Here is an 18,137-nt window from a genome sequence, read left to right as displayed (position 1 = left end):
ATGTATAAGTACGTGGTATCACGTAACATTCCGCCAGTGCGGACGGTATTTGCTTCGTGATACATTACCTGTGTTAAAATGGACCGTTTACTAATTGCGGAAAAGGTCCATTTCGTGTTGATGTATGGCTAATATGATCAAAATGCCCAACGGGCGTGTGGTATGTATGCTGCTCGGTATCCTGGACGACATCATCCAAGTGTCCGGACCGTTCGCCGGATAGTTACGTTATTTAAGGAAACAGGAAGTGTTCAGCCACGTGTGAAATATCAACCACGACCTGCAACAAATGATGATGCCCAAGTAGGTGTTTTAGCTGCTGTCGCGGCTAATCCGCACATCAGTGGCAGACAAATTGCGCGAGAATCGGGAATCTCAAAAACGTCGGTGTTGAGAATGCTACGTCAACATCGATAACACCCGTACCACATTTCTATGCACCAGGAATTGCATGGCGACGACTTTGAACGTCGTGTACAGTTTTGCCACTGGGCACAAGAGAAATTACGGGACGATGACAGATTTTTTGCACGCGTTCTATTTAGCGACGAAGCGTCATTCACCAACAGCACATTGTCAATGCATGTGCGAACAATACAGAAGGCGAACTACTCGCTGTTGAGAGGAATGCCGTTACACGTATTGCCAAATGCATTGAGGCTGATAGACATCATTTTGAGCATTTATTGCATTAATGTGGTATTTACAGGTAATCACGCTGTAACACGATGCGTTCTCAGAAATGATATGTTCACAATGGTACGTGTATCACATTGGAACAACCGAAATAAAATGTTCAAATGTACGTTCTGTGTTTTAATTAAAAAAGCTACGTGTTACCAATTGTTCGTCTAAAATTGTGAGCCATATGTTTGTGACTATTATAGCGCCATCTATCACAAAGCGAAACAAGTGGTCCAACTAAAACATTCATATTTCTTTACGTACTACACTAATATGTAATAAAAAATGGGGGTTCCTACACTCCTGGAAATTGAAATAAGAACACCGTGAATTCATTGTCCCAGGAAGGGGAAACTTAATTGACACATTCCTGGGGTCAGATACATCACATGATCACACTGACAGAACCACAGGCACATAGACAAAGGCAACAGAGCATGCACAATGTCGGCACTAGTACAGTGTATATCCACCTTTCGCAGCAATGCAGGCTGCTTCTCCCATGGAGACGATCGTAGAGATGCTGGATGTAGTCCTGTGGAACGGCTTGCCATGCCATTTCCACCTGGCGCCTCAGTTGGACCAGCGTTCGTGCTGGACGTGCAGACCGCGTGAGACGACGCTTCATCCAGTCCCAAACATGCTCAATGGGGGACAGATCCGGAGATCTTGCTGGCCAGGGTAGTTGACTTACACCTTCTAGAGCACGTTGGGTGGCACGGGATACATGCGGACGTGCATTGTCCTGTTGGAACAGCAAGTTCCCTTGCCGGTCTAGGAATGGTAGAACGATGGGTTCGATGACGGTTTGGATGTACCGTGCACTATTCAGTGTCCCCTCGACGATCACCAGTGGTGTACGGCCAGTGTAGGAGATCGCTCCCCACACCATGATGCCGGGTGTTGGCCCTGTGTGCCTCGGTCGTATGCAGTCCTGATTGTGGCGCTCACCTGCACGGCGCCAAACACGCATACGACCATCATTGGCACCAAGGCAGAAGCGACTCTCATCGCTGAAGACGACACGTCTCCATTCGTCCCTCCATTCACGCCTGTCGCGACACCACTGGAGGCGGGCTGCACGATGTTGGGGCGTGAGCGGAAGACGGCCTAACGGTGTGCGGGACCGTAGCCCAGCTTCATGGAGACGGTTGCGAATGGTCCTCGCCGATACCCCAGGAGCAACAGTGTCCCTAATTTGCTGGGAAGTGGCGGTGCGGTCCCCTACGGCACTGCGTAGGATCCTACGGTCTTGGCGTGCATCCGTGCGTCGCTGCGGTCCGGTCCCAGGTCGACGGGCACGTGCACCTTCCGCCGACCACTGGCGGCAACATCGATGTACTGTGGAGACCTCACGGCCCACGTGTTGAGCAATTCGGCGGTACGTCCACCCGGCCTCCCGCATGCCCACTATACGCCCTCGCTCAAAGTCCGTCAACTGCACATACGGTTCGCGTCCACGCTGTCGCGGCATGCTACCAGTGTTAAAGACTGCGATGGAGCTCCGTATGCCACGGCAAACTGGCTGACACTGACGGCGGCGGTGCACAAATGCTGCGCAGCTAGCGCCATTCGACGGCCAACACCGCGGTTCCTGGTGTGTCCGCTGTGCCGTGCGTGTGATCATTGCTTGTACAGCCCTCTCGCAGTGTCCGGAGCAAGTATGGTGGGTCTGACACACCGGTGTCAATGTGTTCTTTTTTCCATTTCCAGGAGTGTATTTAAAAAACGCAGTTGATATCCGTTTGACCTATGGCAGCGCCATCCAGCAGGCCAACCGTAGCGCCATCTGGTTTCCCCCTTCAAGTTAGACAAGTTTCGTTCTTTGTAGTTTTTCGTTTGACGCGTATTTTGTGAGATATTTGGCCCGGTCACGATCAAAAATGGTTCAAATGGCTCTGAGCACTATGCGACTTAACTGCTGAGGTCATCAGCCGCCTAGAACTTAGAACTAATTAAACCTAACTAACCTACGGACATCACGCACATCCATGCCCAAGGCAGGATTCGAACCTGCGACCGTAGCGGTCGCTCGGCTCCAGACTGTAGCGCCCAGAACCGCGCAGCCACTCTGGCCGGCTGGTCACGATCAATGGGCCACCCCGTATATATACACAAATTGTATTTATATTACATGTGCCCGGTATTTTGCATCTTCCAAGGCGCTTGGAGTGGCTTTCAGGAGATCATTCTTCGTACAGGATGTAGGGCACAATGGGCACTGAAGCGTGTGGCTTGTGGTTTGTCCTTGTCCACAATCACAGGACGTACCTTCTGCTATGAAGTCCCATCTCTTCAGGCTGTCTCTGGGTCGTCTAACTCCTGATCGTAATCTGTAGAAAGGTTTCCACGCCAGTCAGCTCTCATTGTGCTGAGGTGGTAGTTCTTCAGCTTCTGGCATCCATTTGTACTGGTGAGGCGTCGACTTCTTCCTTAACTCCAGCCTTAACTTCTCTGGTGAAATGGTGAGCTTCTCGGATGTCCTCAGGAAATTCTTTGGCGAGCTCAGCCTTTGCTATGGTGGATCATGTCCGTGCAGTGGGTGGGCACTGTCCTGTTCCACTTTCAGTCTCTCCTTGTTGGCAGCCACTGCTCTGCTGGAGCTTTTCCAGCCAGGTGGTAGAGCTTATCAGTTGGGGTAGGTCTTAAGCAACCTGTGATCGACCTGCAGGTTTCGTTGAGAGCAGTGTCTACTTGTCTGGCATGAGGTGACCTGCACCAGACTGGGGAAGCATATTCGGCAGTAGAAAAGCACAGTGCCATTGAAGAGGAGCGAATAGTTCGTGGATATGAGCCCCACTGTGTACTCGCTAGTTTGCGAATTAGGTTGTTTCGCGTGGAGAATTTCATTTTGGTGTTCTTTCAGTGAGTTTTGAATATCAGAGCTCTGTCGAGAGTGACTCTGAAGTATTTAGGGAAATGATGATGCTGGAGTTGGATGCCTGACCATTGAATATGTAGCTCACAATTAGCCCCGCTGGTCCTTAAATTAAAGGCACAAACTTGCTCTCTGAAGGGTTTGGTCTGTTGGTTCCGATTGTAGCAGCGTGACAGTGTTCTAAGCGCAGTTGTCAGGTTTCTCTGCACTGTTTCAAAGCACGAGCTCTGCGTAGCAAGGGCTAGGTCATCTGCATATAAGAATCTCTTTCTGATCAGGGTGAGTGGCTGGTCGTTGGTATAAATGTTGAAGAGAAGTGGAGGCAAGACGCTTCCCTGAGGCAGAATATTTTTCTGCGCTGTCCTTGAAATTCAACAAAAAACCTGCGGTTTTAGAGGAAGGTGCTGATTTACGAGGTGGGCGTTCTTGATCATATTGTATAGTTTTGCACGGAGTAACCGATGCTGGACAGTATCATACGCTGCTGTGACATCCACGAGGACCACGTCCATTACTTGTCGGGTTTCAAAGCCATTCTCTATAAACTGAATGAGATTCAGAAGTTGCCCTGTGCAGCTTCTGTTTGGTCGAAATCCTGTTGTTTTTGTCGGTAGCACCGAGCTCCGATGTTGTTGTTGTTGTCTTCAGTCCTGAGACTGGTTTCATGCACCTCTCCATGCCATACAGTAATGCTGCATGTCCTCGGGAAAAATTACGGCCGTAGTTTCCCCTTGCTTTCAGCCGTTCGCAGTACCAGCACAGCAAGGCCGTTTTGGTTAGTGTTGCAAGGCCAGATTAGTCAATCATCCAGACTGTTGCCCCTGCAACTACTGAAAAGGCTGCTGCCCCTCTTCAGGAACCACACGTTTGTCTGGCCTCTCAACAGATACCCCTCCGTTGTGGTTGCACCTACGGTGCGGCCATCTGTATCGCTGAGACACGCAAGCCTCCCCACCAACGGCAACGTCCGTGGTTCACGGAGGTAGGAGCTCCGATTACATCTGCATTTGCCCTCACAAGTCTCCACCCACTGGAAAGACTAATCTTATCATTTAGATTTTTGTTGACCAGTCTCAGCGACTGTTTTTTAAGAATGCCGATGTGAAGAAATAGCTCAATGGTTGAGCCAATTTTTTTAACGCATCTGGTGTGCTGTTTCTACACATCCGCAACCTTGTTATTTCATTGACACCACCAGCCCCCTCAGTGCTATGGGGACTTCTTGTCTGTGTCACCTATACTTGCATCATATAGTCAAAGAGAAATATTGGACGTGATGAAAGCTCAAAAAGAGGTAAGACTCCTTCCTGCAGTGAAAGTAAAATCATGTTCTACCTCAGTTTCAAATTTTTGTCTAAATTGAGAACAAAATTAAACTTAAAATATTGGCAACCGATATTTCCATCTCGAAATCGGATATCGATACAGCGGTGAAAAAAACCATCACCTACATACACAGAAGAGCCAAAGAAACTGGTACACCTGCCTAATATCGTGTAGGGGCAGCGCGAGTGCACCTGGCATGGACTCGACTAAGTCTGAAGTGGTGCCGGAGGGAACTGACACCACGAATGCCATAGGGCTCTCCATAAACCCATAAGAGTATGAAGGGGTGGAGATCTCTTCTGAACAGCAGATTCCGAGACATCCCAGATATGCTCAATAATGTTCATGGCCAGCGGAAGTGTTTATACTCAGAAGAGTGTTGCTGGAGCCACTCTGTAGCAGTAATGGACGTGTGGAGTGTCGCATTGTCCTGCTGGAGCTGCCCACGTCCTGTTGGAATGCACAATGGACATGAATGGACTCAGTGATCAGACAGGATGGTTACGTACGCGTCACCTGTCAGAGTCGTATCTAGACGTATCAGATGCCCCATATCACTCCAATTACACACGCCCCACACCATTACAGAGCCTTCACCGGCTTGAACAGACCCCTGCTGACATGCTGGGTCCATGGATTCATGAGATCCTCTCCACACCCGTACATGCCCAGCCGCTCTATACAATTTGAAACGAGACTCACCAACGTTTGCTTTGAATTTCACCAAAGGTTGTTTTGATTTTTGAGTTCACCTATCCCTGAGTAGCACTCTCAGGATCCGTGGAGGGCAGAATGGGCCGAGGAATGCCACAGACAAGATGGAATGATGATGTCATTACGGATACAGAAGCGAAGGGCCTGTGAATACGAGAATGGACTACGAAAGCGAACGAGACTCGTCCGACCAGGCAACATGTTTCCAGTCAACAGTCCAATGTCAGTGTTGACAGGCACAGGCGAGGTGTAAAGCTTTGTGTCGTGCAGTCATCAAGGGTACACGAGTGGTGCCTTCGGCTCCAAAAGCCCATATCGACGATGTTTCGTAGAATGTTATTGGAACAAATAAGCCCTCGGTCAGAAATATTAAGTCAAAATTGACCTGGTTTCGAAGCTACTATGAGCGTCGTCTTCAGAATTGTGGCATGGCGAGCCGCTAAGGGCTGCTCGTACTGTGAACAAGGGTTGCAGCAAGACTCACAACTGTTCATGACGTCGCCTTTCCGGCTCAGATCTTTTTCAATATGTGACTTGTAAGTACTGCATCTTTTCCACTCAGTACAAACTTTAATTTCATTAATGTACTATATACCTAATATATTTTACAACAGTTAGTCTAATTCTGAAGACGACGCTCATAGCAGCGTAGAAACCAGGTCAATTTTGAATTAATATTTGTGACCGAGGTCTTATTTGTTCCAATATACACTCCTGGAAATGGAAAAAAGAACACATTGACATCGGTGTGTCAGACCCACCATACTTGCTCCGGACACTGCGAGAGGGCTGTACAAGCAATGATCACACGCACGGCACAGCGGACACACCAGGAACCGCGGTGTTGGCCGTCGAATGGCGCTAGCTGCGCAGCATTTGTGCACCGCCGCCGCCAGTGTCAGCCAGTTTGCCGTGACATACGGAGCTCCATCGCAGTCTTTAACACTGGTAGCATGCCGCAACAGCGTGGACGTGAACCGTATGTGCAGTTGATGGACTTTGAGCGAGGGCGTATAGTGGGCATGCGGGAGGCCGGGTGGACGTACCGCCGAATTGCTCAACACGTGGGGCGTGAGGTCTCCACAGTACATCGATGTTGTCGCCAGTGGTCGGCGGAAGGCGCACGTGCCCGTCGACCTGGGACCGGACCGCAGCGACGCACGGATGCACGCCAAGACCGTAGGATCCTACGCAGTGCCGTAGGGGACCGTACCGCCACTTCCCAGCAAATTAGGGACACTGTTGCTCCTGGGGTATCGGCGAGGACCATTCGCAACCGTCTCCATGAAGCTGGGCTACGGTCCCGCACACCGTTAGGCCGTCTTTCGCTCACGCCCCAACATCGTGCAGCCCGCCTCCAGTGGTGTCGCGACAGGCGTGAATGGAGGGACGAATGGAGACGTGTCGTCTTCAGCGATGAGAGTCGCTTCTGCCTTGGTGCCAATGATGGTCGTATGCGTGTTTGGCGCCGTGCAGGTGAGCGCCACAATCAGGACTGCATACGACCGAGGCACACAGGGCCAACACCCGGCATCATGGTGTGGGGAGCGATCTCCTACACTGGCCGTACACCACTGGTGATCGTCGAGGGGACACTGAATAGTGCACGGTACATCCAAACCGTCATCGAACCCATCGTTCTACCATTCCTAGACCGGCAAGGGAACTTGCTGTTCCAACAGGACAATGCTCGTCCGCATGTATCCCGTGCCACCCAACGTGCTCTAGAAGGTGTAAGTCAACTACCCTGGCCAGCAAGATCTCCGGATCTGTCCCCCATTGAGCATGTTTGGGACTGGATGAAGCGTCGTCTCACGCGGTCTGCACGTCCAGCACGAACGCTGGTCCAACTGAGGCGCCAGGTGGAAATGGCATGGCAAGCCGTTCCACAGGACTACATCCAGCATCTCTACGATCGTCTCCATGGGAGAATAGCAGCCTGCATTGCTGCGAAAGGTGGATATACACTGTACTAGTGCCGACATTGTGCATGCTCTGTTGCCTGTGTCTATGTGCCTGTGGTTCTGTCAGTGTGATCATGTGATGTATCTGACCCCAGGAATGTGTCAATAAAGTTTCCCCTTCCAGGGACAATGAATTCACGGTGTTCTTATTTCAATTTCCAGGAGTGTAATTCTGACACGGTCACTGAACCTTAGCAGCTATGTTCAAAGTTTTCGTAGAATGGTTCGGGCACTGACACTTGTTGCTGACCCAGCATTGAAATCTGCAGCAATCTGAGGAAGGGTTGCACTTCTGTCACGCTCAACGATTCTCTTCAGTTGTCGTCAGTCCCATTCTTCCTGGATCCATCTGCAGCCGCAGCGATTGATGTTTTACCAGATTCCTTGTACTCAGAGTACGCTCATGAAATGGTTGCACAGGGGGAATCCCCACTCCATCGCTACCTCGGCGACGCCGACTATATCACCACGTTCAGACTCACCTAAATCTTGATAACCTGCCATTGTAGCAGTAGTAACTGATGCAACAACTGCACCAGACACTTGCTGTAAAACATAGGCTTTGTCGACCGCAGCGCCGAATCCTGCCTGTTTACGTATCTCTGTATTTTAATACGTATGCCTATACCAGTTTCTTCGGCGCTCCAGTGCAGATATTTTATCGACGGCCCTGGTCAGATTACGCTGATACAATAGCGCCCTACTTAGCAATCATATACAACCGCTCGCTCACCGATAGATCTGTACCTGCAGATTGGAAAATTGCGCAGGTCGCACCAGTGTTTAAGAAGGGTAGTAGGAGTAATCCATCGAACTACAGACCTATAACATTGACATCGGTTTCCAGTAGGGTTTTGCAGCATATACTGTATTCAAACATTATGAATCACCTCGAAGGGAACGATCTATTGATACGTAATCAGCACGGTCTCAGAAAACATCGTTCCTGTGCAACGCAGCTATCGACAGGGGATCTCAAGTTGATTCCGTATCTCTAGATTTCCGGAAAGCTTTTGACACCGTTCCTCACAAGCAACTTCTAATCAAGCTGCGGACCTATGGGGTATCGTCTCAGTTGTGCGACTGGATTCGTGATTTCCTGTCTGGAAGGTCGCAGTTCGTAGTAATAGACGGCAAATCATCGAGTAAAACTGAAGTGATATCAGGTGTTCCCCAGGGAAGCGTCCCGGGACCTCTGCTGCTCCTGATCTATGTAAATGACTTGGGTGACAATCTGAGCAGTTCTCTTAGGTTGTTCGCAGATGATGCTGTAATTTACCGTCTAGTAAGGTCATCCGAAAACCAGTATCAGTTGCAAAGCGATTTAGAAAATATTGCTGTATGGTGTGGCAGGTGGCAGTGGACGCTAAATAACGAAAAGTGTGACGTGATCCACACGAGTTCCGAAAGAAATCCGTCGGAATTCGATTACTCGATAAATAGTACAATTCTCGAGTCTGTCAGTTCAACTAAGTACCTGGGTGTTAAAATTACGAACAACTTCAGTTGGAAAGACCACATAGATAATATTGTGGGGGAAGGTGAGCCAAAGGTTGCGTTTCATTGGCAGGACACTTGGAAGATGCAACAAGTCCACTAAAGAGACAGCTTACACTACACTCGTTCGTCCTCTGTTAGAATATTGCTGCGCGGTGTGGGATCCTTGTCAGGTGGGATTGACGGAGGACATCGAAAGGGTGCGAAAATGGGCAGCTCGTTTTGTATTATCATGTAATAGGGGAGAGAGTGTGGCAGATACGATACGCGAGTTGGGATGGAAGTCATTAAAGCAAGGACGTTTTTCGTCGCGGCGAGATCTATTTACGAAATTTCGATCACCAACTTTCTCTTCCGAATGCGAAAATATTTTGTCAAGCCCAACATACATAGGTAAGAATGACCATCAAAATAAAATAAGAGAAATCGGAGGTCGAACAGAAAGGTTTAGGTGTTCGTTTTTCCCGCGCGCTGTTCGGGAGTGGAATGGTAGAGAGATAGTATGATTGTGGTTCGATGAACCCTCTGCCAAGCACTGAAATGTGAGTTGCAGAGTAGGCATGTAGATGTAGATGTAGATGTACCCCACACCATTAGAGAGCCTTCACCGGTTTGAACAGTCCGCTGCTAACATGCTGTTTACACTTTGACAGTGACACTTTTCCAGCATAGCATAATATAGTTTGTGTGAAAGTGTTCTGGAAATCAAAATGGAGGCAGACAGATCCGAAAAAAGCCGCCTATACTGTCGCAGTAAGTAAAAACTAAATTTACATCCAGATCGACAGATGAGCTATAGTCATGGCGATACATTAAAGTGTGACGCATCTTTCTGCCATAGAACCAGCACCCAGCATTATGCTACTACCAGTAATGATGTAACTTCCCGGATCCTTCCGAAACCATCTGAAGATGAACCTGAAAAGGTTCGAAAACCGGTTCATGGAATAAAGCATTATTATTCAAAAAAGTGACTGGTTGCACTTTTGTATAACTTATTTACATCAATATACAGTCACGGTTCTAAAATATCTGCATCTACATCTATATCTACATCCATACTCCGCAAGCCACCTGACGGTGTGTGGCGGAGGGTACCTTCAGTACATCTATCGGTTCTCCCTTCCATTCCAGTCTCGTATTGTTCGTGGAAAGAAGGATTGTCGGTATGCTTCTGTGTGGGCTCTAATCTCTCTGATTTTATCCTCATGGTCGCTTCGCGAGATATACGTAGGAGGGAGCAATATACTGCTTGACTCTTCGGTGAAGGTATGTTCTCGAAACTTCAACAAAAGCCCGTACCGAGCTACTGAGCGTCTCTCTTGCAGAGTCTTCCACTGGAATTTATCTATCATCTCCGTAACGCTTTCGCGATTACTAAATGACCCTGTAACGAAGCGCGCTGCTCTCCGTTGGATCTTCTCTATCTCTTCTATCAACCCTATCTGGTACGGATCCCACACTGCTGAGCAGTATTCAAGCAGTGGGCGAACAAGCGTACTGTAACCAACTTCCTTTGTTTTCGGATTGCATTTCCTTAGGATTCTTCCAATGAATCTCAGTCTGGCATCTGCTTTACCGACGATCAACTTTATATGATCATTCCATTTTAAATCAATCCTAATGCGTACTCCCAGATAATTTATGGAATTAACTGCTTCCAGTTGCTGACCTGCTATATTGTAGCTAAATGATAAGGGATCTATCTTTCTATGTATTCGCAGCACATTACACTTGTCTATATTGATATTGAATTGCCATTCCCTGCACCATGCGTCAATTCGCTGCAGATCATCCTGCATTTCAGTACAATTTTCCATTGTTACAACCTCTCGATATACCACAGTATCATCCGCAAAAAGCCTCAGTGAACTTCCGATGTAATCCACAAGGTCATTTATGTATATTGTGAATAGCAACTGTCCTATGACACTCCCCTACGGCACAACTGAAATCACTCTTACTTCGGAAGACTTCTCTCCATTGAGAATGACATGCTGCGTTCTGTTATCTAGGAACTCCTCAATCCAGTCACACAATTGGTCTGATAGTCCATATGCTCTTACTTTGTTCATTAAACGACTGTGGGGAACTGTACCGAACGCCTTGCGGAAGTCAAGAAACACGGCATCTACCTGGGAACCCGTGTCTACGGCCCTCTGAGTCTCGTGGACGAATAGCGCGAGCTGGGTTTCACACGACCGTCTTTTTCGAAACCCGTGCTGATTGCTACAGAGTAGATTTGTAGTCTCCAGAAAAGTCATTAGACTCGAACATAATACGTGTTCCAAAATTCTACAACTGATCGACGTAAGAGGTATAGGTGTATAGTTCTGCACATCTCTTCGACGTCCCTTCTTGAAAACTGGGATGCCCTGTGCCCTTTTCCAATCCTTTGCAACGCTACGCTCTTCTAGAGACCTACGGTACACCGCTGCAAGAAGGGGGGCAAGTTCCTTCGCGTACTCTGTGTAAAATCGAACTGGTATCCCATCAAGTCCAGCGGCCTTTCCTCTTTTGAGCGATTTTAATTGTTTCTCTATCCCTCTGTCGTCTATTTCGATATCTACCATTTTGTCATCTGTGCGGCAATCTAGAGAAGGAACTACAGTGCAGTCTTCCTCTGTGGCACAGCTTTGGAAAAAGACATTTAGTATTTCGGCCTTTAGTCTGTCATCCTCTGTTTCAGTACCATTTGGGTCACAGAGTGTCTGGACATTTTGTTTTGATCCACCTACTGCTTTGACATAAGACCAAAATTTCTTAGGATTTTCTGCCAAGTCAGTACATAGAACTTTACTTTCGAATTCATTGAACGCCTCTCGCATAGCCCTCCTCACACTACATTTCGCTTCGCGTAATTTTTGTTTGTCTGCAAGGCTTTGGCTATGTTTATGTTTGCTGTGAAGTTCCCTTTGCTTCCGCAGCTGTTTTCTAACTCGGTTGCTGTACCACGGTGGCTCTTTCCCATCTCTTACGATCTTGCTTGGCACATACTCATCTAACGCATATTGTACGATGGTTTTGAACTTCGTCCACTGATCCTCAACACTGTCTGTACGTGAGACAAAACTTTTGTGTTGAGCCAACAGGTACTCTGAAATCTGCTTTTTGTCACTTTTTCTAAACAGAAAAATCTTCCTACCCTTTTTAATATTCCTATTTATGGCTGAAATCATCGATGCCGTAACCGCTTTATGATCGCTGATTCCCTGTTCTGCGTTAACTGTTTCAAATAGTTCGGTTCTGGTTGTCACCAGAAGGTCTAATATGTTATCGCCACGAGTCGGTTCTCTGTTTAACTGCTCAAGGTAGTTTTCAGATAAAGCACTTCAAAAAATTTCACTGGATTCTTTGTCCCTGCCACCCATTATGAACCTTTGAGTCTCCCAGTCTATATCCGGCAAATTAAAATCTCCACCCAGAACTATAATACGGTCGGGAAATCTACTCGAAATATTTTGCAAATTATCCTTCAGGTGGTCAGCCACAACAGCTGCTGAGCCAGGGGGCCTATAGAGACATCCAATTACCATGTCTGAGCCTGCTTTAACCGTCACCTTCACCCAAATCATTTCACATTTCGGATCTCCGTCAATTTCCTTCCGTTCTATTGCACTTCTTATCGCTATAAACACGCCTCCCCCTTCACTGTCCAGCCTGTCTCTGCGGTATACATTCCAATCTGAGTTCAGGATTTCATTACTGTTTACGTCCGGTTTCAGCCAACTTTCTGTCCCTAGTACTATATGCGCGTTGTGACCGTTTATTAATGAGAGCAGTTCTGGGACCTTTCTATAGACGCTCCTGCAGTTTACTATTAACAGATTAATATTGTTATTCCCTGTTGCATTTTGCATTCTCCTACCTTGCCACGTCTCAGGAGGTGTCTTGTCGGGCCTAGGGAGGGAATTCTCTAACCTAAAAAACCGACATATGCACTCCACACGTACTCCGCTACCCTTGTAGCCGCTTCCGGCGTGTAGTCCACGCCTGGCCTATTCAGGGGGACCCTACGTTTCTCCACCCGATAGCGGAGGTCGAGAAATTTGCACCCCAGATCTCCGCAGAATCGTCTGAGCCTCTGGTTTAAGCCTTCCACTCGGCTCCAAACCAGAGGACCGCGATCGGTTCTGGGAACGACACTACAAATAGTTAGCTCATCTGTCGATCTGGATGTAAATTTAGTTTTTACTTACTGCGACAGTATAGGCGGCTTTCTTAGGATCTGTCTGCCTCCATTTTGATGTCCAGAACACTTTCACACGAACTATATTAGTTCACACTTTGACAGTGACACTTTTCCAGCATAGCATAATATAGTTCGTGTGAAAGTGTTCTGGACATCAAAATGGAGGCAGACAGATCCTAAGAAAGCCGCCTATACTGTCGCAGTAAGTAAAAACTAAATTTACATCCAGATCGACAGATGAGCTATAGTCATGGCGATACATTAAAGTATGACCCATCTTTCTGCCATAGAACCAGCACCCAGCATTATGCTACTACCAGTAATGATGTAACTTCCCTGATCCTCCCAAAACCATCTGAAGAGGAACCTGAAAAGGTTCGAGAACCGGTTCATGGAATAAAGCATTATTATTCAAAAAAGTGACTGGTTGCAGTTGTGTATAACTTATTTACATTCAATATACGGTCATGGTTCTGAAATATCCGTAATGGATAAGCATTATCACATGTAGAAGTATGTTTGTTGTTGTGGTCTTTAGTCCTGAGACTGGTTTGATGCAGCTCTCCATACTACCCTATCCTGTGCAAGCTTCTTCATCTCCCAGTACTTACTGCAACCCACATCCTTCTGAATCTGCTTAGTGTATTCATATCTTGGTCTCCCTCTACGATTTTTACCCCCCACGCTGCCCTCCAATGCTAAATTTGTGATCCCTTGATGCCTCAGAGCATGTCCTACCAACCGGTCCCTTCTTCTTGTCAAGTTGTGCCACAAACTGCTCTTCTCCCCAATTCTATTCAATCATTAGTTATGTGATCTATCCATCTAATCTTCAGCATTCTTCTGTAGCACCACATTTCGAAAGCTTCTATTCTCTTCTTGTCCATACATGGCTACACTCCATACAAATACTTTCAGAAACGACTTCCTGACACTTACATCAATACTGGATGTTAACTAATTAATCTTCTTCAGAAACGCTTTCCTTGCCATTGCCAGTCTACATTTTATATCCTCTCTACTGCAATCATCATCAGTTATTTTGCTCCCCAAATAGCAAAACTCCTGTACTACTTTAAGTGTCTCATTTCCTAATCTAATTCCCTCAGCATCACCCGACTTAATTCGACTACATTCCATTATCCTCGTTTTGCTTTTGTTGATGTTCATCTTATATCCTCCTTTCAAGACACTGTCCATTCCGTTCAACTGCTCTCCCAGGTCCTTTGCTGTCTCTGATAGAATTACAATGTCATCGGCGAACCTGAAAGTTTTTATTTCTTCTCCACGGATTTTAATACCTAATCCGAATTTTTGTTTTGTTTGCTTTACTGCTTGCTCAATATACAGATTGAATAACATCAGGGAGAGGCTACAACCCTGTCTCACTCCCTTCCCAACCACTGCATTCCTTTTGTGCCCCTCGACTCTTATAACTGCCATCTGGTTTCTGTACAAATTGTAAATAGCCTTTCGCTCCCTGTATTTTACCCCTGCCACCTTTAGAATTTGAAGGAGAGTATTCCAGTCAACATTGTCAAAAGCTTTCTCTAAGTCTACAAATGCTAGAAACGTAGGTTTGCCTTTCCTTAATCTTTCTTCTAAGATAAGTCGTAAGGTCAGTATTGCCTCACGCGTTCCAACATTTCTACGGAATCCAAACTGATCTTCCCCGAGGTCGGCTTCTATGAGTTTTTCCATTCGTCTGTAAAGAATTCGCGTTAGTATTTTGTAGCCTGTGACTTATTAAACTGATAGTTCGGTAATTTTCTCATCTGCCAACACCTGCTTTCTTTGGGTGTTTACAAGGTGGAATGCGAATGTGGAGAGGCATACATCGGCGAGACTGGTAGGCCAATAGCAACGCGCATTCGGGAGCACGAGCGTTACATTCGTCTAGGGCAACACAATAAATCCGCAGTGGCAGAACATCACCTTGACTGCGGAAAAGAAATAAAATTCAGCGAAGCCTGTGTGTTGGCCAAGCAGCCAACTAAGACGAAACGCAAAATCAGAGAGGCCATCGAAATTCTCAAACACCCTAACAACATGAACAGGGAGGATGGACTCAGGCTTGCCCCATCTTGGCTGCCAGCAATCAGAGCCCAACAGACCGCACTGTCAACACGAGGCCCGAGCACTGCCGCCGAGTAACTGCCGCCGCGCGGCCGACGTCCAGCAGCTGGTAAACACACAGCAAACTTCTCATTCGACGGTGGCCACCAATCATGGCACATAACACAAGAGCCAATGGACAACAGAGGTCATGTTCTCCCTCCACCACAATAACCTATTAAAATAAAGTTCCCTCTCCTTCTTCCTTAAGTGACCAATAAACCAACTACCTTTTTAAAATTATGACGTAATGGCATGCGCAGTGAACACTAACAACAAAATATAAAGGACACTGCATAGCTAGAACGCACCATTAGACCCAGAAGAAGGCCGCTGCAATCGTGGCCGAAACGTTGGCTTTTCTATAGCAGCAGTAGTTTTTACATTATGACGCGGTACCAAACCCAGAAAACTTTTATGTCGACTGACTCTGGCCGCGGAAGCCTACGCAATTATATTATATTCTTCTTGAAGTCTGAGGGTATTTCGCCTGACTCATATATCTTTCTCACCAGATGGTAGAAAAAAAAAGGTTCAAATGGCTTTGAGTACTAAGGGACTTAACTACTGTGGTCATCAGTCCCCTAGAACTTAGAACTACTTTAAACCTAACTAACCTAAGGACATCACACACATCCATGCCCGAGGCAGGATTCGAACCTGCGACCGTAGCGGTCACGCGATTCCAGACTGTAGCGCCTATAACCGCACGGCCACTCCGGCCGGCGCAGATGGTAGAGTTTTGTGTAGATGTATAAGGGGTCCCATATCACTCCAACTGCACACGCCCCACACCATTACAGAGCCTCCACCAGCTCCAACAGTCCCCTGCTGACATGCAGGGTCCACGGATTGATGAGGTTGTACACGTCCATCCCGCTGAATAAGTCTGCCGGCCCAGATGGTAGAGTTTTGTGTAGATGTATAAGGGGTCCCATATCAATCCAGCTGCACACGCCCCACACCATTACAGAGCGTCCACCACCTCCAACAGTCCCCTGCTGACAAGCAGGGTCCAGGGATTGATGGGGTTGTACACGTCCATCCCGCTGAATAAGTCTGCCGGCCCAGATGGTAGAGTCTTGTGTAGATGTATAAGGGGTCCCATATCACTCCAACTGCACACGCCCCACACCATTACAGAGCCTCCACCAGCTCCAACAGTCCCGTGCTGACATGCAGGGTCCACGGATTGATGAGGTTGTACACGTCCATCCCGCTGAATAAGTCTGCCGGCCCAGATGGTAGAGTTTTGTGTAGATGTATAAGGGGTCCCATATCACTCCAACTGCACACGCCCCACACCATTACAGAGCCTCCACCAGCTCCAACAGTCCCGTGCTGACATGCAGGGTCCACGGATTGATGAGGTTGTACACGTCCATCCCGCTGAATAAGTCTGCCGGCCCAGATGGTAGAGTTTTGTGTAGATGTATAAGGGGTCCCATATCACTCCAACTGCACACGCCCCACACCATTACAGAGCCTCCACCAGCTCCAACAGTCCCCTGCTGACATGCAGGGTCCACGGATTGATGAGGTTGTACACGTCCATCCCGCTGAATAAGGCTGCCGGCCCAGATGGTAGAGTTTTGTGTAGATGTATAAGGGGTCCCATATCACTCCAACTGCACACGCCCCACACCATTACAGAGCCTCCACCAGCTCCAACAGTCCCCTGCTGACATGCAGGGTCCACGGATTGATGAGGCTGTACACGTCCATCCCGCTGAATACGCGTGCCTATGCCAGTTTCTTGGGCGCTCCAGTGCAGGTATTTTGTCGACGGCCCCGGTCTCGAGGGTGAAGGCGACGCGGTTGTTGTGGTCGGTGTTGCAGATGTGCGTGCACCCGGGCTTCACGTGCGTCCAGCGCTACCAGAAGGTGTGGCTGACGCGCCGCCGCTACGAGTCCAGCTGCTGGGAGATGGTGACGCGCACCGTGCCCTCCGGCTGCGAGTGCATGTGGCCCGAGAACCGCTTCGGCGACATCTCGCGCCACTACTGACGCCGACGTGGACGCCGCTCCGGACTCGCCGGGCGCTGAGCGTGTCCCGGGACACTCTGCTCGCATAGCGCCCCTGCACTGTATCCGCTAGTCTCAATAAACTCCGTGCAAGCTCAACTGGGCGCGACTAGTCTCTCTCTTCCCCCACCTCCCTCCACTCCCTCACGTCCTGTCTCGTACGAGACAAACTCCCTCGGCGCAGACTGCAGAGCGGAGGGACGCGGTAAGTGCTAAGGAGCGTGTTGTGGTACGAGGCACGAATCTGGACAAATCGTGCTTCACCAAAAATTTGATTATGGCAGAATTCTTTCCACAAGAAACCACCTGAGGGTTCCTAAAACAGTTTCACTGTATCTCCTACGGATTCCGATTTCCCCGTACCGACCGAGTTAAACAAAACACTGTATACAGGGGTGTTACAAAAAGGTACGGCCAAACTTTCAGGAAACGTTCCTCACACACAAAGAAAGAAAATATGCCAGAATGAGATTTTCAGCCGGCCGAAGTGGCCGTGCGGTTAAAGGCGCTGCAGTCTGGAACCGCAAGACCGCTACGGTCGCAGGTTCGAATCCTGCCTCGGGCATGGATGTTTGTGATGTCCTTAGGTTAGTTAGGTTTAACTAGTTCTAAGTTCTAGGGGACTAATGGCCTCAGCAGTTGAGTCCCATAGTGCTCAGAGCCATTTGAACCATTTGAGATTTTCACTCTGCAGCGGAGTGTGCGCTGATATGAAACTTCCTAGCAGATTAAAACTGTATGC

The 18,137-nt window shown here is 48.1% G+C and overlaps 1 protein-coding gene across 1 annotated transcript in view; it reads left to right on the top strand.

Moving 5' to 3' along the window:
* LOC124553655 overlaps positions 1-17,443 on the top strand; it is a 276,328-nt gene extending 258,885 nt beyond the window's left edge. Inside the window, exon 5 of the mRNA XM_047127537.1 lies at positions 17,210-17,443. Within this exon, the coding sequence (XP_046983493.1) occupies positions 17,210-17,377 (168 nt within the window). The 3' untranslated portion in view covers positions 17,378-17,443. The remainder of the gene's footprint in view (positions 1-17,209) is intronic.
* The last annotated feature ends 694 nt before the right edge of the window (positions 17,444-18,137 follow it).

Source organism: Schistocerca americana, chromosome 11 (assembly GCF_021461395.2).
Source record: "Schistocerca americana isolate TAMUIC-IGC-003095 chromosome 11, iqSchAmer2.1, whole genome shotgun sequence".
Classification (NCBI taxonomy): domain Eukaryota; kingdom Metazoa; phylum Arthropoda; class Insecta; order Orthoptera; family Acrididae; genus Schistocerca; species Schistocerca americana.
Note: the sequence above shows the minus strand (reverse complement) of the source record. Positions and strands in the feature narration are given on the sequence as shown.